This window comes from Phocoena sinus, chromosome 14, assembly GCF_008692025.1.
Source record: "Phocoena sinus isolate mPhoSin1 chromosome 14, mPhoSin1.pri, whole genome shotgun sequence".
NCBI classification, from domain to species: domain Eukaryota; kingdom Metazoa; phylum Chordata; class Mammalia; order Artiodactyla; family Phocoenidae; genus Phocoena; species Phocoena sinus.
In genome coordinates, this window is record NC_045776.1 from 67,913,743 (window position 1) to 67,937,308 (window position 23,566).

The 23,566-nt window shown below is 36.5% G+C and overlaps 1 protein-coding gene across 3 annotated transcripts in view; it reads left to right on the top strand.

The window, feature by feature from the left end:
* TTC28 (tetratricopeptide repeat domain 28) overlaps nucleotides 1-23,566 on the top strand; it is a 609,537-nt gene that overhangs the window by 28,436 nt on the left and 557,535 nt on the right. For 2 of the 3 annotated variants that reach the window (XM_032603706.1, XM_032603707.1), the window contains exon 2: nucleotides 13,723-14,001. In XM_032603706.1, coding sequence (XP_032459597.1) covers nucleotides 13,723-14,001 — 279 coding nt within the window. Of the gene's footprint in view, nucleotides 1-11,556; nucleotides 11,784-13,722; nucleotides 14,002-23,566 lie in introns of those variants that run through there. The other variant, XM_032603708.1, reaches the window with a different exon arrangement.

Below are 23,566 nucleotides of genomic sequence, written 5' to 3' on the forward strand. Positions count from 1 at the left end.
TTAGTTGCTTCATTTGCAAATATTTTCTCCCATTCTGAGGGTTGTCTTTTGGTCTTGTTTATGGTTTCCTTTGCTGTGCAGAAGCTTTGACGTTTCATTAGGTCCCATTTGTTTATTTTAGTTTTTATTTCCATTTCTCTAGGAGGTGGGTCAAAAAGGATCTTGCTGTGATTTATGTCACAGAGTGTTCTGCCTATGTTGTCCTCTAAGACTTTGATAGTTTCTGGCCTTACATTTAGGTCTTTAGTACATTTTGAGCTTATTTTTGTGTATGGTGTTAGGGAGTGTTCTAATCTCATACTTTTACATGTACCTGTCCAGTTTTCCCAGCACCACTTATTGAAGAGGCTGTCCTTTCTCCACTGTACATTCCTGCCTCCTTTATCAAAGATAAGGTGAGCATATGTGCATGGGTTTATCTCTGGGCTTTCTATCCTGTTCCATTGATCTATATTTCTGTTTTTGTGCCAGTACCATACTGTCTTGATTACTGTAGCTTTGTAGTATAGTCTGAAGTCCGGGAGCCTGATTCCTCCAGCTCCGTTTTTCATTCTCAAGATTGCTTTGGCTATTCGGGGTCTTTTGTGTTTGCATACAAATTGTGAAAATTTTTGTTCTAGTTCTGTGAAAAATGCCAGTGGTAGTGTGATAGGGATTGCATTCAATCTGTAGATTGCTTTGGATAGTAGAGTCATTTTCACAATGTTGATTCTTCCAATCCAAGAACATGGTATATCTCTCCATCTATTTCTACCATCTTTAATTTCTTTCATCAGTGTCTTATAATTTTCTGCATACAGGTCTTTTGTCTCCTTAGGTAGGTTTATTCCTAGATATTTTATTCTTTTTGTTGCAGTGGTAAATGGGAGTATTTTCTTAATTTCACTTTCAGATTTTTCATCATTAGTGTATAGGAATGCCAGAGATTTCTGTGCATTAATTTTGTATCCTGCTGCTTTACCAAATTCATTGATTAGCTCTAGTAGTTTTCCGGTAGCATCTTTAGGATTCTCTATGTGTAGTATCATGTCATCTGCAAACAGTGACAGTTTTACTTCTTCTTTTCCGGTTTGGATTCCTTTTATTTCCTTTTCTTCTCTGATTGCTGTGGCTAAAACTTCCAAAGCTATGTTGAATAAGACTGGTGAGAGTGGGCAACCTTGTCTTGTTCCTGATCTTGGTGGAAATGGTTTCAGTTTTTCACCATTGAGGGCAATGTTGGCTGTGCGTTTGTCATATATGACGTTTATTATGTTGAGGAAGGTTCCCTCTATGCCTACTTTCTGCAGGGTATTTATCATAAATGGGTGTTGAATTTTGTCAAAAGCTTTCTCTCCATCTATTGAGATGATCATATGGTTTTTCTCCTTCAGTTTGTTAATATGGTGTATCACGTTGATTGATTTGCATATATTGAAGAATCCTTGCATTCCTGGAATAAACCCCACTTGATCATGGTGTATGATCCTTTTAATGTGCTTTTGGATTCTGTTTGCTAGTATTTTGTTGAGGATTTTTGCATCTATGTTCATCAGTGATATTGGCCTGTAGCTTTCTTTCTTTGTGACATCCTTGTCTGGTTTTGGTATCCGGGTGAGGTGATGGTGGTCTCATAGATTGAGTTTGGGAGTGTTCCTCCCTCTGCTGTATTTTGGAAGAGTTTGAGAAGGATAGGTGTTAGCTCTTCTCTAAATGTTTGATAGAATTTGCCTGTGAAGCCATCTTGTCCTGGGCTTTTGTTTGTTGGAAGATTTTTAATCACAGTTTAAATTTCAGTGCTTGTGATTGGTCTATTCATATTTTCTATTTCTTCCTGATACAGTCTTGGCAGGTTGTGCATTTCTAAGAATTTGTCCATTTCTTCCAGGTTGTCCATTTTATTGGCATAGAGTTACTTGTAGTAATCTCTCATGATCTTTTGTATTTCTGCAGTGTCAGTTGTTACTTCTCCTTTTTCATTTCTAATTCTATCGATTTCAGTCTTCTCCTTTTTTTTCTTGATGAGTCTGGCTAATGGTTTATCAATTTTGTTTATCTTCTCAAAGAACCAGCTTTTAGTTTTATTGATCTTTGCTATCATTTCCTTCATTTCTTTTTCATTTATTTCTGATCTGATGTTTATCATTTCTTTCCTTCTGCTAACTTTGGGGGTTTTTTTGTTCTTTCTCGAATTGCTTTAGGTGCAAGGTTAGGTTGTTTATTCGAAATGTTTACTGTTTCTAAAGGTAGGATTATATTGCTATAAACGTCTCTCTTTGAACTGTTTTTGCTGCATCCCATAGGTTTTGCGTCATCGTGTCTCCATTGTCACTTGTTTCTAGGTATTTTTTGATTTCCTCTTTGATTTCTTCAGTTATCAGTTCGTTATTAAGTAGTGTATTGTTTAGCCTCCATGTGTCTGTATTTTTTACAGATCTTTTCCTGTAATTGATATCTAGTCTCATAGCGTTGTGGTCAGAAAGGATACTTGATACAATTTCAATTTTCTTAAATTTACCAAGGCTTGATTTGTGACCCAAGATATGATCTATCCTGGAGAATGTTCCATGAGCACTTGAGAAGAATGTGTATTCTGTTGTGTTTGGATGGAATGTCCTATAAATATCAATTAAGTCCATCTTGTTTAATGTATCATTTAAAGCTTGTGTTTCCTTATTTATTTTCATTTTGTATGATCTGTCCATTGGTGAAAGTGGGGTGTTAAAGTCCCCTACTATGAATGTGTTACTGTCGATTTCCCGTTTTATGGCTGTTAGTATTTGCCTTATGTATTGAGGTGCTCCTATGTTGGGTGCATAAATATTTACAATTGTTATCTCTTCTTGGATTGATCCCTTGATCATTATGTAGTGTTGTTTTTGGCTCTTGTAATAGTCTTTATTTTAAAGTCTATTTTGTCTGATATGAGTATTGTTACTCTAGCTTTCTTTTGATTTCCTCTTGCATTGAATATGTTCTTCCATCCCCTCACTTTCAGTCTGTAGGTGTCCCTAGATCTGAAGTGGGTCTCTTGTAGACAGCATATATATGGGTCTTGTTTTTGTATCCATTCAGCAAGCCTGTGTCTTTTGGTTGGAGCATTTAATCCATTCACGTTTAAGGTAATTATTGATATGTATGTTCCTTTGACCATTTTCTTTTTTTTTTTTTTTTTTTTGTGGTACGCGGACCTCTCACTGCTATGGCCTCTCACATCATGGGGCACAGGCCCCAGACGCGCAGTTGCAGCGGCCATGGCTCTCAGGCCCAGCCGCTCCACGGCATGTGGGATCCTCCCAGACCGGGGCACGAACCCGTGCCCCTGTATCGGCAGGCGGACCCCCAACCACTGTGCCACCAGGGAAGCCCTGACCATTTTCTCAATTGTTTTGGGTTTTTTTGGGGGGAGTTTGTTTTTGTAGGTCCTTTTCTTCTCTTGTGTTTCCTGCCTAGAGAAGTTCCTTTAGCCTTTGTTATAGAGCTGGTTTGGTGGTGCTGAATTCTCTTAGCTTCTGCTTGTCTGTAAAGCTTTTGATTTCTCCATCGAATCTCAATGAGATCCTTGCTGGGTAGAGTAATCTTGGTTGTAGGTTCTTCCCTTTCATCACTTTAAGTATTTATCATGCCACTCCCTTCTGACTTGTAGAGTTTCTGCTGAGAAATCAACTGTTAACCGTATGGGAGTTCCCTTGTATGTTATTTGTCATTTTTCTCTTCCTGCTTTCAACAGTTTTTCTTTGTCTTTAATTTTTGCCTATTTGATTACTGTGTGTCTTGTTGTGTTTCTCCTTGGGTTTATTCTGTATGGGACCCGCTGCGCTTCCTCAACTTGGGAGGCTATTTCCTTTCCCATGTTAGGGAAGTTTTCAACTATAATCTCTTGAAATATTTTCTCTAGTCCTTTCTCTCTCTCTTCTCCTTCTGGGACCCCTAAAATGCGAATGTTGTTGCATTTAATGTTGTCCCAGAGGTCTCTTAGGCTGTCTTCATTTCTTTTCATTCTTTTTTCTTTATTCTGTTCCCTGGCAATGAATTCCACCCTTCTGTTTTCCAGGTCACTTATCCATTCTTCTGCTTCAGTTATTCTGCTATTGATTCCTTCTAGTGTAGTTTTCATTTCAGTTATTGTATTGTTTATCTCTGTTTGTTTGTTCTTTAATTCTTTCAGGTCTTTGTTAAACATTTCTTGCATCTTCTCAATCTTTGCCTCCATTCTTTTTCCGAGGTCCTGGATCATCTTCACTATCATTATTCTGAATTCTTTTACTGGAAGGTTGCCTATCTCCACTTCCTTTAGTTGTTTTTCTGGGGTTTTACCTTGTTCCTTCATCTGGTACATAGCCCTCTGCCTTTTCATGTTGTCTGTCTTTCTGTGAACGTGGTTTTTGTTCCACAGGCTGCAGGATTGTAGTTCTTCTTGCTTCTGTTGTCTGCCCTCTGGTGGATGAAGCTGTCTAAGAGGCTTCTGCAGGTTTCCTGATGGGAGGGACTGGTGGTGGGTTGAGCTGACGGTTGCTCTGGTGGGCAGAGCTCAGTAAAACTTTAATCCACTTGACTGCTGATGGGTGGGGCTGGGTTCTCTCCCTATTGGTTGTTTGGCCTGAGGCAACCCAGCACTGGAGCCTACCTGGGCTCTTTGGTGGGGCTAATGGCAGACTCTGGGAGGGCTCACGCCAAGGAGTACTTCCCAGAACTTCTGCTGCCAGTGTCTTTGTCCCTATGGTGAGCCACAGCCACCCCCCACCTCTGCAGGAGATCCTCCAACACTAGCAGGTAGGTCTGATTTAGTCTCCTTTGGGGTCATTGCGCCTTCCCCTGGGTCCCAATGCACACACTACTTTGTGTGTGCCTTCCAAGAGTGGAGTCTCTGTTTCCCCCAGTCCTGTCAAAGTCCTGCAGTCAAATCCCAGTAGGCTTCAAAGTCTGATTCTCTAGGAATTCCTCCTCCCGTTGCCAGACCCACAGGTTGGGAAGCCTGACATGGGGCTCAGAACCTTCACTCCAGTGGGTGGACTTCTGTGGTGTAAGTGTTCTCCAGTCTGTGAGTCACCCACCCAGCAGTTATGGGATTAGATTTTGCTGTGATTGTGCCCCTACCGTCTCATTATGGCTTCTCCTTTGTCTTTGGATGTGGGTATCTTTTTTGGTGAGTTCCAGTGTCTTCCTGTCAATGATTGTCCAGCAGCTACTTGTGATTCTGGTGTTCTCACAAGAAGGAGTGAGAGCATGTCCTTCTAATCCGCCATCTTGGTTCAGGCTCTGTCTTATATATATCTTAAACTTCACATTACAGTTACTATTTTGTATAGCTGATGTTCATTTATATTTACCCATATATTTGCCTTTACCAGTATTATTCCTTCTTTTCTACATTTCCATATTTCTCTCTAAGATCGTTTTCCTGCAGTATTTCTTTTAGTATTTCTTTTAGCGTGGGCCTGATGTTGATGAATTCCCTCAGTGTTTGTTTGTTTGAACAAGTATTTACGTTTTAAAAATTAACACACCATAAAATTCACTATTTAAAATTGTACAATTTAGTGGATTTTAGTTTGTTCACAACCATCACCACTCTCTAATCCCGAAAATTTCCTTCACCCCAAAAAGAATTCCAGTACTTGTTAGGTGTTACATTTCCCCCATCTCTGGCCCTTGACAACCACTAATTTGCTTTCTGCCTCTATGGATTTGCCTACTGTGGACATTTAATATAAATGGAGTCATATAAATGTGGCCATTTGTTTCTGGCTTCTTTCACTTAACATAGTGTTTTAAAGGTTCATCCATATTCTCATGTGTATTAGTGTTTTGTTCCTTTTTTTGGTTCCATTGTGTGGCTGTGCCACATTTTGTTTATTTACTCATCATTGATGGATATTTGTGTTGTTATACTTTTTGGCCATTATGAATAATGCTGCTATGAACATTTGTGTACATGTTGTTGCAGGGATATACATTTTCAATTCGTTTGGGTAGATACCCAGGAGTGGAATTTCTGGGTCATATGGTAACTCTATGTTTAACTTTTTGAAGACCTGCCAACTGTTTTCCACAATGGCTGAACCATTTTAATTTCCACCAGTAATGTAGGATCAATCCTATTTCCACTTCATTTTTTTGTTTGTTTGTTTTGTTTTTTGCGGTACGCGGGCCTCTCACTGCTGTGGCCTCTCCCGTTGTGGAGCACAGGCTCCAGACGCTCAGGCTCAGCAGCCATGGCTCACGGGCCCAGCTGCTCGGCGGCATGCGGGATCCTCCTGGACCGGGGCACGAACCCGCGTCCCCTGCATTGGCAGGCGGACTCCCAACCACTGCGCCACCAGGGAAGCCCCCCACTTCATTTTTGAATAATATTTTCTCTGGGTGTAGAATTGTAGGCTCGCTGCTAGTTCAGCTTCCATCATTCCTGTTGAGTTCGCAGCTTGTAGCCCCTTTGAAGGTAATGTGTCTTTTTTCTCCTTTGTTTGCTTTAACATTTTCTTTGTTTTTGGTTTTTAGTGGTTTGACTGTAATGTGTGTTGGTCTAGTTTTCTTTTTTTTTTTTTCTTTTTTTTTTTTTTTTTGTGGTACGCGGGCCTCTCACTGTTGTGGCCTCTCCCATTGAGGAGCACAGGCTCCAGACGCGCAGGCTCAGCGGCCATGGCTCACGGGCCCAGCAGCTCTGCGGCATGTGGGATCTTCCCGGACCGGGGCACGAACCCGTGTCCCCTGCATTGGCAGGCGGACTCTCAACCACTGCGCCACCAGGGAAGCCCGGTCTAGTTTTCTTTGTGATAGCTTGAGGTTGGATGAAGTTCAGTGGGTTCAGTATTCTGAGTTGATGTCTTTCATCAGTTTTAGAAAATTCTTGGTCATGAGGTATTCAAATATTGCATCGAATCCCTTTTCTTTCCTTCTGCGATCCCAATTATATGTGTGTTAGACCTCTTTGGCGTGTTCCTCTTGTCTCTTATGCACCTATCATTTTTCCCCGTTTCCTTTTTCTATTTGAGTATATTTCATTTTGGGTATTTTCTATGGACTTTTCTTTCAGCTTCTTCTGTCATTTGTGGGTCAAATCTTGCGAACCCATCCACAAAGTTCTTAACTTCATGTATTATATATTTTATATATAATACATATATATCATGTAATATATATTCTACATATATTTTGGAATGTACACTGAGTTCTTATATTATATGGTCAATTCTCCAGTGAATTGTCTTATCATCTATTTAAAAAAATACATAATTAATATATAGCAGCTTTTCCATATTTGGCCTTTGTGTGAATTCAAGAAAGATCTTACTCCCTAGCCATAAGAATAGCTTGATGAGTAGAGAGTGACTTTGTAAGAAAGTGCTACCTCCATTCTAGGCTTATGTAGCTCTGGGCCAGGGTGCAAAGGCTGGTTTCTAATTCCCTTTCATCTTCTTAGCCAGATACCCTTAGAAAGTGAACATATTTTGCAACCATATATGGATACCTTGATATATAAAAGTAAGCTATGCTCTGTTTTCAGAATGATTTTTTTCATGTTTTAAAAAAGTAGGTAATATATGCATATAGTAAAATATCAGACAGTACAAAATTGAAAAGTTGGTCTCCCTACTACCTCTACTTTCCAGTCCTCAAACAACTCTCTTTTGAGACAGTTACTCTACTGGTTTTTATATTGTTTCTGGCATAATTAATCCATACTGTATTTAAGTATGCAAGTGTATGTACATGTATATGCATTATTCCTCCCACTTATTTCATAGAAGATAACATATCCTACCTCTCTCTTCTGCATCTTGATTTTTTCTAACTTTACATATCAGTATATAAAATCTACCTTATTCTTTTGGCTGGCTTTATAGTATCAATTATATGGATCTATTAATACTAATTTATCTATTTTCCTATTGTCCAACATTGTGGTTATTTCTAACCTCATGCTAATACAAATGATGCTGTTATGAATATCCTGGTGTATGTAACTTTGTTTACATGGGTTAATGTATCTGAAGGCTAATTTACCAGAAGTAGGAAAAATTTCTAGAATTCCAAGGGTATGTATCTTTTACATTTTTATAAATATTCCTAAATTGTTCTATAATTACCTCAGCTTACACTTCCACCAACAATGTATGGGTGGAACTTTTTCTTTGTTCCCTTATTAAAGTGTACTGATAATTTTTTTCCATTAGTATGAGAGGTGAAAAATGATATTTTGAAGTTTGATTTTCTTTTAAAATAAAAGAAACCACACATTAAAAAATATGATTAAAAGCCATATAGATTTCCTTTCTCATGATCTGTCTGTGCATATTTTTGTTCATTTATTCCACTAGATTTTATTTTTAAAAATTTTATTTGTTTATTTATTTAGGGCTGTGTTGGGTCTTTGTTGCTATGCGCGGGGTTTCTCTAGTTGTGGTGAGTGGGGGCTACTCTTCGTCATGGTGCACGGGCTTCTCTTGTTGTGGAGCACAGGCTGTAGGTGTGTGGGCTTCAGTAGTTGTGGCATGCGGGCTCAGTAGTTGTGGCTCGCAGGCTCTAGAGCTTAGGCTCAGTAGTTGTGGCACATGAGCTTAGTTGCTCCATGGCATGTGGGATCTTCCCAGACCAGGGGTCCAACCAGTGTCCTGTGCATTGGCAGGTGGATTCTTAACCACTGTGCCACCAGGGAAGTCCTCCAGTAGATTTTTTTTCTGATTTATTTGTAGGAGATTTTTATATAGTAAGCAAATTAGCTTTTTATCATGTGTTACAAATAGTTTTTTTTTTATTACTGATTTGTGACTTATCTTTTTGCTTAATTAAAAATTGTTTTTTCTATGCAGATATTTAAAACTTTTATGTTGTCAGATTTATCAGTGTTTTCTATTATGCTTTTAGGTTTTGTGTTGTACTTAGAAATGCCTTCCTCAGTTTACATGGTAAAAAATTCTGTGTTTCCTTTTAGTACTTTTATAATTTTATCTTATCTTAAACAGTTAATTCTTTGATTCCCTATAGTTTTTTTTTTTTTTTTTTTAGTGGTATGAGGGCCTCTCACTGTCGTGGCCTCTCCCGTTGCAGAGCACAGGCTCTGGACGCGCAGGCTCAGTGGCCATGGCTCACGGGCCCAGCCGTTCCGTGGCATGTGGGATCTTTCCGGACCGGGGCCCAAACCTGCGTCCCCTGCATCGGCAGGCAGACTCTCAACCACTGCGCCACCAGGGAAGCCCCTATAGTTTTCTAATATAAAGGATGATAAGTATTTTTCTTTTTTAAAAATAATTTATTCTTTTAAATTTATTTATTTATTTTTGGCTGCATTGGGTCTTCGCTGCTGTGTGCGGGCTTTCTCTAGTTGTGGCGAGCAGAGGCTACTCTTTGTTGCGGTGCTTGGGCTTCTCATTGCGATGGCTTCTCTTGTTGCAGAGCACGGGCTCTAGGCACGTGGGCTTCAATAGTTCTGGTGTGCGGGCTTTAGTAGTTGTGGCTCACCGACTCTAGAGCGTAAGCTCAGTAGTTGTGGCGCATGGGCTTAGTTGCTCCGTGGCATGTGGGATCTTCCTGGACCAGGGCTTGAACCTGTGTCCCCTGCATTGGCAGGTGGATTCTTTTTTTTGCGGTACGCAGACCTCTCACCGCTGGGGCCTCTCCCGTTGCAGAGCACAGGCTCCGGACGCACAGGCCCAAAAGCCACGGCTCACGGGCCCAGCCGCTCCGCGTCATGTGGGATCCTTCCAGACCGGAGCACGAACCCACGCCCCCCGCAACGGCAGGCGGATTCTCAACCACTGCGCCACAAGGGAAGCCCAGCAGGTGGATTCTTAACCACTGTGCCACCATGGTCCATATGTTATTGACACTCCTTCTACTCTTTTAAGATGAGTTTGTCAGAAGGTCAGAAGAAAATATCAACAAGGTTAATATATGTTGACATCCATAAACTATACGTATATGAAATATATGTGGAAAGGAAGACTATCAGAGGAATTAAATGAGTATTTCAGAATTTTATTTTTCTATGTCTCCTTAAGTAGTACTGTATATTCACCTTAGTAGTCTGAATTTAATATGGCTGCTTGTTCCAAGTACTATATATATATAATGTGAGAAATACATGCAAGTCTTTTATTTAATCTCTCTGTATTGCCAAGTTTATCAATTGCTGAGATGATAGAGCAGGACTAGGCAAATTATATCCCTTTTAAAAAACCATACACAAAAATGGCTATTTCTTAGCCTCCTAAGGACCACATTGTAACCTGCTGAGTAGATACAGGCGTATTTTGACAAATTAGATACTTCTATGGACACTTAACTAGACTGCATTTTCTCTTAAATTTGTGGGTACTTGGTGGTGATGATGGTGTTGGAGTTCTTCTCTGGTATTTATAATCTTTCTGCACTAGCATTGACTTTTCCATGGCGTTTTTCTTTGCTCTCAGAGGCCTTATATTTAATAGTTTACATTAGTGTTTCAAGCATTTTCTGGTCCAGCTAGGTTCTCCACCAAAAAGATACTTTGATCTTATAATGTATGGTATCTCTTCTCTCAGATTCACGGTGTGCAAAATAGAAGCTCTTAGAGGTCTTCCACTAAAGAAGAAACTTAATTCAACTTTGTTTATCCTAGTCTCCTGAGGACCTAGGTTTCCTTGGAATGTGTTTTGGAAAATGTTACTTTGTGTTACTGTATATGGAGGTAATAGAATGCAGACTCTTTCTTAATTTGATTCTTATCTATTTTGGCATTGAACCAAATTACCCTGGGAAGCAGGGAATGCTGTAATAGTAGGATCATGTCTTTTTCACTTTTAGGCTGCGTGTGAACCTAACGATTTTACTTTTAAAGGCTGTTATTGCTGTTTTTATGTTGTACCCCTGAATTTTCAAATGTAGAATTTGTTTCTATGACTTATGGCTAGTATTGCCTTTAAGTAGAGTCATGATGACTGTATTTTCCAAAATGAAATCAGTCTTATACATTGTCACTGTCTTACATATTAATTTGATGATGCAGATGAAATAAATAAACATCAAGGTTGTTTAGGAAAATCCTGGTTGGTAAATGTTCCATAGTCCATTCACTTTCAAGCAATATGTTTCATGATCATAATTAAAAATAAAAAACAAAACCCTAACTAGAGTACATTATTGGTCACTTCTGATATGAGGTAGTTGAAGGATATAACTTGGGCACTGATATTTGAAACTTCTAGGATATTTTAAATTGTCCGGGAAATCTAGGATATGATACCCCTATAAGCAGAGGAAAAAATCTGGTTGCCTGTGTGAGAGATTAGCTCTGCCTTCTTCCTGCTCTCTGTGAAGTCTGCTCTTTTTAATGCAAATACCTCTGTGAGGGATATATTACTTTTGTGCATGTTGATGTGTCACATATTAGATCTATCCACTTTTTGCAGTGGTTAAGAATCCGCCTGCCAATGCAGGAGACACAGGTTCAAGCCCTGGTCCGGGAAGATCCCACATGCCGCAGAGCAACTAAGCCTGTGCACCACAACTACTGAGCCTGTGCTCTAGAGCCCGCGAGCCACAACTACTGAAGCCCGCACACCTAGAGCCTGTGCTCCACAACAAGAGAAGCCACCGCAATGAGAAGCCTGCGCACCACAACAAAGAGTAGCCCCCCCGCTCACTGCGCCTAGAAAAAGACCGAGCGCAGCAACAAAGACCCAATGCAGCCAAAAAAAAAAGAAAAAAAGAAAAAAAATATTATGCACTTTTGAATAGAGGGACTGGACTGAGTCTTAAAGGAAGACACCGGGAAGGAAATCACACTTTTTGTTGTAATTTCACTTAGGGCAAGCCTGCTTGAAATTGTAAGTTGTCTCTCTTGATACTGCTGTCTTAAGCTTCTATCCTCGGTACTCTAATGCAGTTTATAATTTTCCTGTTTTAAAAATGAATAACATTTGACTCATTCACTCCCTTTCATTTTAAAGTCACTGCTATAAAGTCATAGAAAACTTAGTGATTTGGAAAAATCAACGTCAAAGACAGGTCTTAAATTGCCAAGATACAATTTATATCAGATTTTTTTTTCTTTTTGGTGATCTCCAAAAACTGATGTTTGTCTTTGAAATTCCATGGTAGTAGCAAAATTATAGTTACCAAATTTGCCAGTCTAAAAAGATTCATTGGTACATGAAAATTTATTTTTATATGCTTATTGCCCAACATTTGGGTAAGAGAAAATTTTAAGAAAATAACTCACAGTCTTATATCCAAAGATAACTTAGCATAGTTTATATATATATATATTTTTAATTGGTGTATAGTTGTTTTACAGTGTTGTGTTAGTTTTTACTGTACAGCGAAGTGAATCAGCCATATGTATACATATATCCCCTCTTTTTTGGATTTCCTTCCCATTTAGGTCACCACAGAGCACTAAGCAGAGTTCCCTGTGCTATATAGCAAGTTCTCATTAGTTATCTATTTTATACCTATTAGTGTATAGATGTCAATTCCAATCTCCCAGTTCATCCCACCCCCCATTTCCCGCCTGGGTGTCCATACGTTTGTTCTCTATGTCTTTGTCTCTATTTCTGCCTTGCAAACAGGTTCATCTGTACCATTTTTCTAGATTCCACAAATATGCGTTAATATACGATATTTGTTTTTCTCTTTCTGACTTACTTCACTCTGTATAACGGTCTCTAGGTCCATCCACGTCTCTACAAATGACCCAGTTTCGTTCCTTTTTATGCCTGAGTAATATTCCATGGTGTATATGTACCACATCTTTTTTATCCGTTCGTTTGTCGATGGGCATTTAGGTTGCTTCCATGACCTGGCTATTGTAAATAGTGCTTCCGTGAACATTGGGGTATATGTGTTTTTTTGAATTATGGTTTTCTCTGGGTATATGCCCAGTAGCGGGATTGCTGGGTCATATGGTAATTCTATTTTTAGTTTTTTAAGGAACCTCCATACTGTTCTCCATAGTGGCTGTATCAATTTACATTCCCACCAACAGTGCAAGAGGGTTCCCTTTTCTTCACACCCTTTCCAGCATTTATTGTTTGTAGATTTTAAAAAAATTAACTAATTTATTTTACTTTTTTCTGCATTGGGTCTTTGTTGCTGCGCACGGGTCTTCTCCAGTTGCGGCGAGCGGGGGATACTCTTCATTGTGGTGCGAGGGCTTCTCATTGCGGTGGCTTCTCTTGTTGCGGAGCATGGGCTCTAGGTGCGGGGGCTTTAGTGGTTGTGGCATGCGGGCTCAGGGCTCAGTAGTTGTGGCTCATGGGCTCTAGAGCACAGGCTCAGTACTTGTGGCACACGGGCTTAGTTGCTCCGTGGCATGTGGGATCTTCCCGGACCAGGGATTGAACCTGTGTCCCCTGCCTTGGTAGGGGGATTCTTAACCACTGTGGCAAGCAGATTCTTAACCACTGCGCCACCAGGGAAGTCCCTTTTGTTTTTTTTCTTAGTATAACTTTAAATTGCCAAGGAAAAGCCTGAGTACGTTTTTGCATTTATTCATTCATTCTCTTAATCAAAAATATATACATGTATAAATATGTATGTTTATAACTATATGTATGTATATGAACACACATACATATATAGTGATACATTTGTATTTAAGGTACTATGTTGGCTGCTTCTTGGAAAGTTTATTGTCTTTCACGGTACAAAAGTTAACTATAATATAAAGCAGACTGTGAAGAATGTCCATGTTCTCTTGAAATTCAGACAAGGAACCTCTCTGGATTATCTAAACTTTGTCTCACAAAGTTTCTTTGTTTGTAGATTCCTCTCTTTGGTGCTAAGACTATTGGCCGGAGAAGTCCTGATGGACCAGTGCTGAGCAAAGCTGAATTTGTTGAGAAAGTTCGTCAGAGTAATCAGGCCTGTCATGATGGAGATTTCCACACAGCTATTGTTCTGTACAATGAAGCCCTAGCTGTTGACCCTCAGAATTGCATCTTATACAGCAATAGATCTGCAGCATATATGAAAATCCAGCAGTATGACAAGGCACTGGACGATGCAATCAAAGCCCGACTTCTCAATCCCAAATGGCCAAAGGTAGAAATTTCATTTACTTTCACAGAATCTTTTGTGCTGGTTTCTTATTTTAATGTAACACTTTATTGACTGAGTGCAGTTATAAATATTTTAATAGTCTGTACTTCAGCAAGATATGGAATGGCTTCATTGAGCTGGTACACTAGTGAATAGCTTCCTTTTCTTATGCTTTGGAAATATGCTTTCCATGTCTAAGTTTAATTCTTTTCCTGTATGTTTGAGATATAAATTTTTTTTTCACTCAGTTTCTTGATAGGATGTGTTTAGTTATTTCTATGGGTTTTGGACATCTCTTTTTTGCACAGATGTTTTAGATGGAGTATTATGATTGTGTTTCTTTCCTTCAATTTAAAATAATTTTATTCCCTGTCAATGACTGCTTATTTTCAGAATGTTATTTAATCAGAGAAACTTTTTTTTCCTAATAAATCATTGTAATTATCTATATTCCCTTTAATAGTTTGTCTTGAGTTGTTATCTTTGTTTTGTATATACTTTATTTTCATTGTGCCTCTTCACCTCCTAACCCCCAGTTTATTTTAGAAATGCTTTCTTAAGATGTGACTTGAAGTGTTGAGATTTTTTTTTTATTGAACCACAAAACCATTTCATCCTATTTTTGGCTTTCTGTTGGGTTAACAAAAGTTAATAGAAATTTCCTAGAAGTGTAAAAAAGATTCTTACTGTCTTAATAATATGTCATAGTCATAGCTTTCTACCTTAATTCTGGTAGGTATTTTTGGCCTCATTCAGTGGAATTTCTAGTATTGCTGCTACCTTATGAGTTGTTTAGTATTCTGTAATTCCCTAAAGGATTTCTTTTATAAGTATAATCATTGTAAATGAAACAAAATCTGTTTTAAAAAATTGTTGTATGCCAACATTCGGGAGTTAGATTGCTGTTTTCAAAGGACAGACCTAGGTTCAAATTCCTTCTCTTCTATTAATGACAATATGGTTTTGGATAAATCTGTTAACCTCTCTGGGGTTATGATAAATGGGATGATGATACCTATCTTGTAAGGTTATTTAAGAGTAGAGATAATATGTTACTTGTACATACTTGGTGTTTAATAGCTATGATTGTGCATTTTTATTAAATGTTCAAATTAGTAAATGATTCTAGCAAGGCTTGGCCTGTGTCTTCTCTTTTTCTTTCTTTCTTTTTTTTTTTTTAAGACTGTGATTGATGTAATGAGCCTGATAAATACAGAGAACTTAAATTTCAGATCAAGTATCTTCATTCCTTTTTTATTGTGGTCCACTTAACTTGTGTCCTTAATATTTGTGAATAGCTATAAACTTTTATCTTTTTCCTTTTTCTATGTCATTTCTACTTTCTCTTGTCAACCTCTTGTGATTTTTACACAGAAAATGGCTGAAAAGTTGCACTTTTATGACTATAGATGAAAAATCAACTTTTTTGGATAATTTCAAGTGTTAGTCTCTGATTTTTTCCCCTTATGATAAGTAAATTTATCGTATATTTATAATTTGCATTAATATTTCAACTCCATATTTGGCTTTAAGCAGTCTAACTTAGGAACATTTAGAATTATACAAAATACAAATTAGGGTTTGTTATTGAAATCATGAAGGGTCTTTCTGTATAATGATTCATAATAAAATTAATTTATAAAGAAATTACTACTGCATAAAAGTTGCATTTTATAAAAACTTGCTTTTATACTTACTTTTCTGGGAATATACTCATTATGTAAAAGAAAGTTCATTTATACTCTCTGTCATGAAGATATGCCTGGTAAATTTTTATCAATTCCTTTTTCTTTTAATTTTGACTTTTCTAACTGACTTTTTCATTATGATCCTTTCTGAAATCTTTCTCTGAAATGTCATTGTAGTCTAGTTTGATGTGGTAAAACATACCTTCCAATTTCTCTCTCTCTCTGTAAAAGTTAATTTTTTATATTAAGATGCAAGGGCTTCAGAGGTTGGTTGGAGAGTTTTTTATTCACATTTATTTTATCTGAATGAAAGAACGATTTTGACGTTATATGGGCTGCAAAAGAAGTATGAGCAAAAGCACTATGAGAGCCCCCCGACCTGCAGAAAAGAATAAGCCCAGTCCCATTATGATACCTTATCTCCAACTGCCTCTTAGCTGTTGTCTGTATATGTTCATTCTTTCTGTGTCCTGTTTAAGAAATATTTGTCTCACTCAAAATTATAAAGTTTTTCTTCTAGGATTTTTATAGTTTTTGCCTTTAAGTCTGTGATTCATTTCGAGTTAATTTTGGGGTATTGTATGAAGTAAGGGTCAAGGTTTATTTATTTTCCATATAGATAACCATGTTCCAGCAACATTTGTTGAAAAGACTATCCTTTCCCCATTGAATTATCTTTGGTACCTTTGTCACAAACCATTTGATATAAAAGTATTAGGGTATTTACTGGACTCTCTATTTTGTTCCTTTGATTTATTATCTATTTATCAAAACCATACTATTTTGATTACTGTAGTTTTAAGTTTCAGTATCAGATACTGTGAGTGTTCTAGCTTTATTCTTCTTTTTCTAGGTTGTTTTTGCTCTTCTGTCTTTGCATTTTTATATAAATGTAAAATCAACTTATCAATTTCTTCAAAAAACCTACTAGGAAACTAGTGGGATTGCATTGAATTTTTAATTTGGAGAGAATTGCTATCTCAACATTCCAGTCCATAAATATGGTATATCTCTCCATTTATTTAGTTTTTCTTTTATTTCCCTTTACAAATTTTTGTAGCTTTCAGGTCTTACACATCTTTTATTAAATTTATTCCTAAGTATTTTGTTTTTTGATGCTATTATAAATGGATTTAAAATTTTTCATTTTCTAATTTTTAATTGCTAGTCTGTAGGAAAAATGTATTCTTTTACTTTGTGTCATGTGACCCTGTTGAGTTTTCTTTTAAGTTCTAGTAGGACTTTTTACAGATCCCTTAGGATCTTTTCTGTACATGATCATCTTTTCTGTGCATGATCATGTCATCTGCATTTCTACTATTTCCTTTTTTTTCTTTTTTTTTGCATAAGCCTTTTATTTCTTTTTCTTGCTTCACTGTACTGGTTAGGATATCCATTACAATTATGCGTAGAAATGGTGAGAGCAAACTTCCTTTACTCATTCCTTATCTTAGTGCAAAAGTAGTGAGCTTTTTATTGTTGATGATGATGCCCTTAATCAGATGGAGGATATTCCCTTCAATTCCTATTACAATTGAGTGTTGAATTTTGTCAAAATTTTTCTTCATCTATTGAAATTATAATACATATTTTTTCTCATTTAGTGTGTTAATGTGGTAAATTAAATTGATTTTGTTTTGGGATGTTAAGTCAACCTTGCATTCATGGGATAGATACCACTTAGTCATTATGTATTATCACTTTTATATATTGTCATTTGATTTGCTATAATTTTGTTAAGAACTTTTGCATCTGTGTTTATGAGGGATATTGATCTATGTTTTCTTTTCTCATGATGTCTTTGCTGGTTTTGGTATCAAAGTAATACTGGCCTCATACAATGAGTTGTGAAGTGTTCCCTCTTCTTGTGTTTTCTGAAAAAAATTTATGTAGGATTGGCACTGTTTTGTCCTTAAGTATTTGATGGAATTGACCAGTCAAGTCATCTTTACTTGGACTTTTCTTTGTGGGAAGATTTTAATTATGAATTCAATTTCTTTGATTGATATGAGGCCATTCAAGTTTTCTAATTGTTAGATTAGTTTTGGTATTTTGTTTCAGTTAATTTTTACATTTAATCTAGGTTGCAAATTTATTGGCATTAAGTTGTTAATAACATTCCTTTATTATCCTTTTCATTTCGGTAGGAACTATAATGATGTCCTTTCTTTCATTCTTGCTATTGTTAATTTGTATCTTCTCTCTTTTATCTCATTAGTCTGCCCAGATGTTTATCAATTTTATTTCTAGACAATCAGTTGTTGAGTTTATTGATTTTCAGTGTTGTACATTTCCTCTTTAATCAATTTCTGCTCTTTATTATTTTCTTCTAATTATTTTACATTTAGTTTGCTCTCCTTTTTATTTCCTGAGATGGGAGGTTAGGCCATTGATTTTAAATCTTTCTTCTTTTTTAATGTGATCATTTAAAGCTAAAATGTTCTCTCCAATCACTGCTTTTGCTGTATCCCAAATTTTGACATATTATGTTTTCATTATCATTCAGTTAAGAATATTTTCTAATTTTCCTTATGATTACTTCTTTCATCCATGAGTTATTAAAGTTCATTACTTAATTTCCTAATATTTGGTTTTTTTTAAAGTTATCTTATTATTGATATCTAAGCTAGTTCCATTGTGGTTAAAGAACATACTTGGTATGATCTTACTGCTTTTCAATTTACTGCAGCTTGTTTCATGGCCAGCATATGATTTATCTTGGTGAACCTACTATGAGCAATTGAAAAGAATGGGTATTTTTCAGTTGTGAGGTATAATTCTATGGATATCAACTTGGTCAAGGTGGTTGATAGTGTTGTTCATATCTTCTTTGACTTTGCTGACTTACATTTGTTTAGTTATTCCATCAATTGCTGAAATAAAGATAGTTTCACTTTATTCATAAAATAGTTTCATTCTTATTTTGTTGTAATAAGCTTTTATTGTAACAGTTTTCTCATCAAAAACTTTCTGTTGTTCCATATTGCCAATTGGCCTGATATTTAAGACTCTGCACAAGTGGTCACATTTCCCCATTTTTTTCTTGCTACTCTGATGATAAACCTGCTCTTGTTGGTCCAGTCTTTTCCTTTTTCTTCCAATTAAGATTTTGGAATTGGTGATTTTCCCCTTTAATATTGTCAAATTTTGCTCCATGTTTTTTGAAGCTCTATTATTAACATATATACTTTTATTATTATTATGTCTTATTGATCCTTTTATCATTATGCAAGGTTCCTCTTTATCTCTGGTACTAATTTTTGTCCTAAAATCTGTTTTGTTTGATATTAATATAGCCACTCTAGACATCTTTTGCTTACTTTTTGCATTATGTATATTTTTGTATCCATATATTTTCAATCTCTCTGGGCCTTTACATTTAAAATTCATCTCTTTTGAACAGCATATAATTGTGTCTTGCTTTTTAAATCAGTTTTGGAAGCCTCTGTCTCTTAATTGGATCTTTGTCCATTAACATTTAACATGATTATCAATGCTGTTGATTTTGCCTCTACCATTTTGCTTGTTTGTCTTCTCTGTTTTTATTCCTCTGTTACTCTTTTCTGACTATTTGTTGGTTTATTTGAATACTTTTGGAATTGATTTTTTTCTTGAGAAAGTTTTCCATTGTTTTCTGTGGTTGTTGAAGTTGTTGTTTGGCCAGTAATTCTCTTGGTCAGAATAGAATTGCATACTTTATTTCTTGAGTTGAAGCTCCAACTTCAGTACAGATATTTTGTCTTTAGTTGAACTGCTTTGAATTTGTTTCATACATGTTAATTGAAGGGTTATCCAAAGATGTTGGAAGACAGAATTTGAGTATCCCTTTTCTGGTTCTTTTCCTTCTGGAATCCCCTTCCTCCTTGGCCAAAGACTATGATTTCCTGTGCTTTAGTATTCTGGTTCCACAGACCAGAAAGACAGCACTCCTGTTGCCCCGCTGACCTGCAGTCAGCACCTCATCTCTGCACCCTGAAAATGGAAACTTATTTCACAGCTTTCTTCCTCCAGAATCTGCCTGTTTCTCGTTACTCTCCAGTGCTTTCAGGTAGCTTCTTTTTGTATTATGTCTAAACTTTATAGTTGTTTTCTATGTGGGAGTGGATCCACTAGGATCTTGCTCAGTCATTACTGGAAGCAGAAGTGACATCTTTTCTGTGATCTAAGGTTCCTCATGGTCAGTGGATCCCCCCAACAAACTCATCTTGCTTTTTTGGACAAGGTGGCTTTGTTGATGTTTTGAATTCTCTCATTGGAGTCATTGTTCCTAGTTACCTGGTCTCATACATTCAGGTTATTTATCTCTTTTTCCTTTTTCATTCTTTCTACCAAATTGGTCAATAACCCCTCTGCATTCTTTCTTAAATATATTTCATATATATCTTATACAGTTTATTTCCATAGTTAGTATTATAGTCCAGGTTCTTATAGTTTCATTCTTATTTTGTTGTGATAACCTTTTACTGTGACAGTTTTCTCATCAAAAACTTTCTGTTCACATTGCCAGTTGGCCTGATATTCAAGACTCTGCACAAGTGGTCACATTTCCCTGTTTTTTTCTTGCTACTCTGCTGATAAACCTGCTCTTGTTGGTCCAGTCTTTTCCTTTTTCTTCTTAATTCTTGTTTATGCCAAACTCTGTGCCTGGAGTTTTCTTCCCTGCTCCCAGTATTATTGGGCTTCATAGGATAGGTCCAGGTCAACTCTTACTTTTGTTTGTTTTTTTTTCTTTGAATTTAAGTATAGTTAATTTACAATGCTGTGTTAGTTTCAAGTATACAGAAAAGTGATTCAGTTATGTTTATATACACACATATGTATATATAGATATTCATATATTCTTTTTCAGATTCTTTTCCATTATAGGTTACTACAAGATATTGAGTATAGTTCCCTGTGCTATACAGTAAATCCTTGTTGTTTACCTCTTTTATATATAGTAGTATGTATATGTTAATCCCAAACTCCTAATTTATCCCCATTCCCCCTGCTATCCCCTTTGGTAACCATTAGTTTGTTTTCCATGTCTGTGAGTCTATTTCTGTTTTGTAAGTTCATTTATGTCATTTTTTTAGATTCCACATGTAAGTGATATATGATATTTGTCTTTCCCTGTCTGACTTACTGCACTTAACATGATAATCTCTAGGTCCAGCCTTGGTTGCTGCAAATGGCATTACGTCATTCTTTTTTATGGCTGTCAACTCTTTTTCCTGGAAGCTACATTGAGCTTCTGTGAATATCATTCATTGTCTGTTGTTAAGTTCACTTAATTAATTATTTATATTGTTATATAAACATGTCATTTGAATGTATCTGAGTCTTAAACTAGCTTGAGAATCCCTTGAAAGTTTGTTGTTTATTTTATAGTCCTGATATTGCTGTGTAATTTTTTTTAAACCTCAGTATTTAAATCAATGAGAAAATTAGGAGACATAATTGTACTTTTTTTCTTGAAGACTTCTAAGGATGCAGATGTCATAGACCATAAACTTATCACCTTGATGTTTATTTATTTATTTTAAATTAATTAATTAATTTCTGGCGGTGTTGGGTTTTTGTTGCTGCAAGTGGGCTTTCTCTAGTTGCAGCAAGCGGGGGCTACTCTTCGTTGTGGTGCATGGGCTTCTCATTGTGGTGGCTTCTCTTGTTGTGGAGCACGGGCTCTAGGCACGCGGGCTTCAGTAGTTGTGGCACATCGGCTCATAGTTGTGGTGCATGGGCTTAGTTGCTTCACAGCGTGTGGGATCTTCCCGGACCAGGGATGGAACCTGTGTCCCCTGCATTGGCAGGCAGATTCTTAACCATTGTGCCACCAGGGAAGTCCCCACCTTGATGTTTAGAAGTTCTTTTTTATTGTTAGCTGAAGACCTCAATAGTTTTAGTCTACTTTTTAATCAGTTCTGGAAGCAATCTAACATTTCTTTCAAATCTCCCACATTGAAACCTTTTGTATGTTTAGCAAGATAGCACGGTATAATGGAAACAGCATATACAGGCACTCCTTGCTTTGCATGGTAGCACAGTACCACAGAAACAACTGTGCAAGCTAAAAAATCTTGCAGTGTGATCCTTGTAGTAATTTTGATTGTTCTGTGACCTTTACCAGGTTTTGTCAAAATATTAAAAACTTCCTTATTGTAGATTATAAGTGTATAAGGAATGGAAAATATTAAAACTATATTTATTTTTTATTTTTCTGTAAAAAGCTTATCCAGAGTTATTTGAACAGTGCTTACTGCCTTCTTCTCATCATGTAATTCGCAATACAGTGTGAGCAAATGCCAATGACAGTATGCCATGGCAAACTCTCATATGCCTTTCTAATTTGGATCAGCTTCTAATGTTTTAATCTTTGTACTTTCAGTTTTGTGAAATATCTCTGAGAATTCCTATAATTCCAGTAATTTTACCAGATCACTTTCTCTGGAACATTTTCAGCTTTTTTGTCAGAACTGCTTTCTTCATTTATGTCCTTAAGTTCATTGTCACTAAGTTCTTCTGACTGAATCCCTTGAACAGTGGGTGTGTCAGCATTCCCACAGTCAGCTCTTTCTCCTACAGCTCCCTTTATATTTGATTTGAATTTTACCTTCAGTGTTGTCACTTTTTATTTCTTTGCTACACTCATCTTTGTTGGTCAGTTCTCTCTTTCAAAAATTCATTTTTATAAAATGTCCACATGAGTTTATCACTGGGAGATAAGGAGGCAACACAACTACCTCTTTGCTGCTTGTGTATGGGCTGAATAACAGAGGTACAGTGACCAATCGCTGACAGACTTTGAAACAAATGATGTTTGGTCACTAATCATGATGCACATACCCTCATTCCTAAAATATCGTATCACTTTTTAGTTGTATATATTTTAGTTTGATTTCTTACCCTTTATCTTTCTGTTTTGGAATTTTTTTGAATCACATTTTTTCAGACGAGTTAGTTGTGAAGTAGTTACTATCATTTTAGTGTGAATTATGAGTTACAGAAATAGTTATATTCTTCAAAGGTACCATAGGAAGAGAAACTCAGAGGAATGATAGTCTTCATGTGGTATAACACTATATAAGGAAAAGTTTCACAGTGGGACTTACCCATTAATTTTAAAGCATACCGTAAATACCTCCTCGTTCTGTACAGCTCTTCTCATATTCTCATTCATTGATTATACCTGATGGCAGAATCTTATCATCAGGTATAATACTTGATGACAGAGTATTATACCTTATTTGTCAGGTATTATACCTGATGACAGAGTTATATGTAATAAAAAATATTAAGAAATATCATGGCCTCATGTTTCCTTTTGGTTTACCTAAATTATAATAGTAACAAAATATAATAGCTCTTATTGAATGCTTATTTACCAAAGTGTTGTCTGAATTCTTTTACTTGTGATATCAATTTTATACCACATTAAGCTCATGAAGTACATATTATTATCCTAACTTTGCAAAAGCAAATGTTTATACTCAGTGAGAGGTTAAATAACTTGTCCAGGACATCCAGTTAGTAACTAGAAGAGTTAGACTTTAACCCAGGTCTGTCTGATTCTAAAGAATTTTTCCTTAATCAGTATACTATACTACTTTCCTGGACAAAGGAGTTAATTAATTAAGGAATCTTAAGAATTCAGAATTCTCTTTCAAGTTTTAACATGATATGTCCAAATAGTGTTGAGCAGACTGTTCAATTTCAGATTCCTGTGGTATAAACCAGAGTCTGAGATTGCAATTTATTTGCCTTTTACTTGTCATTACAAGTAAAAAAAAGTGTTTTAAATGCCTTGGAGCTTAATAACAGAAATGCACAAAATAATGCTGCATTTTTATAGACGATAGTATGCATTTGTTATGCACTTTTGGGGTATGTGTCCTTTTTAT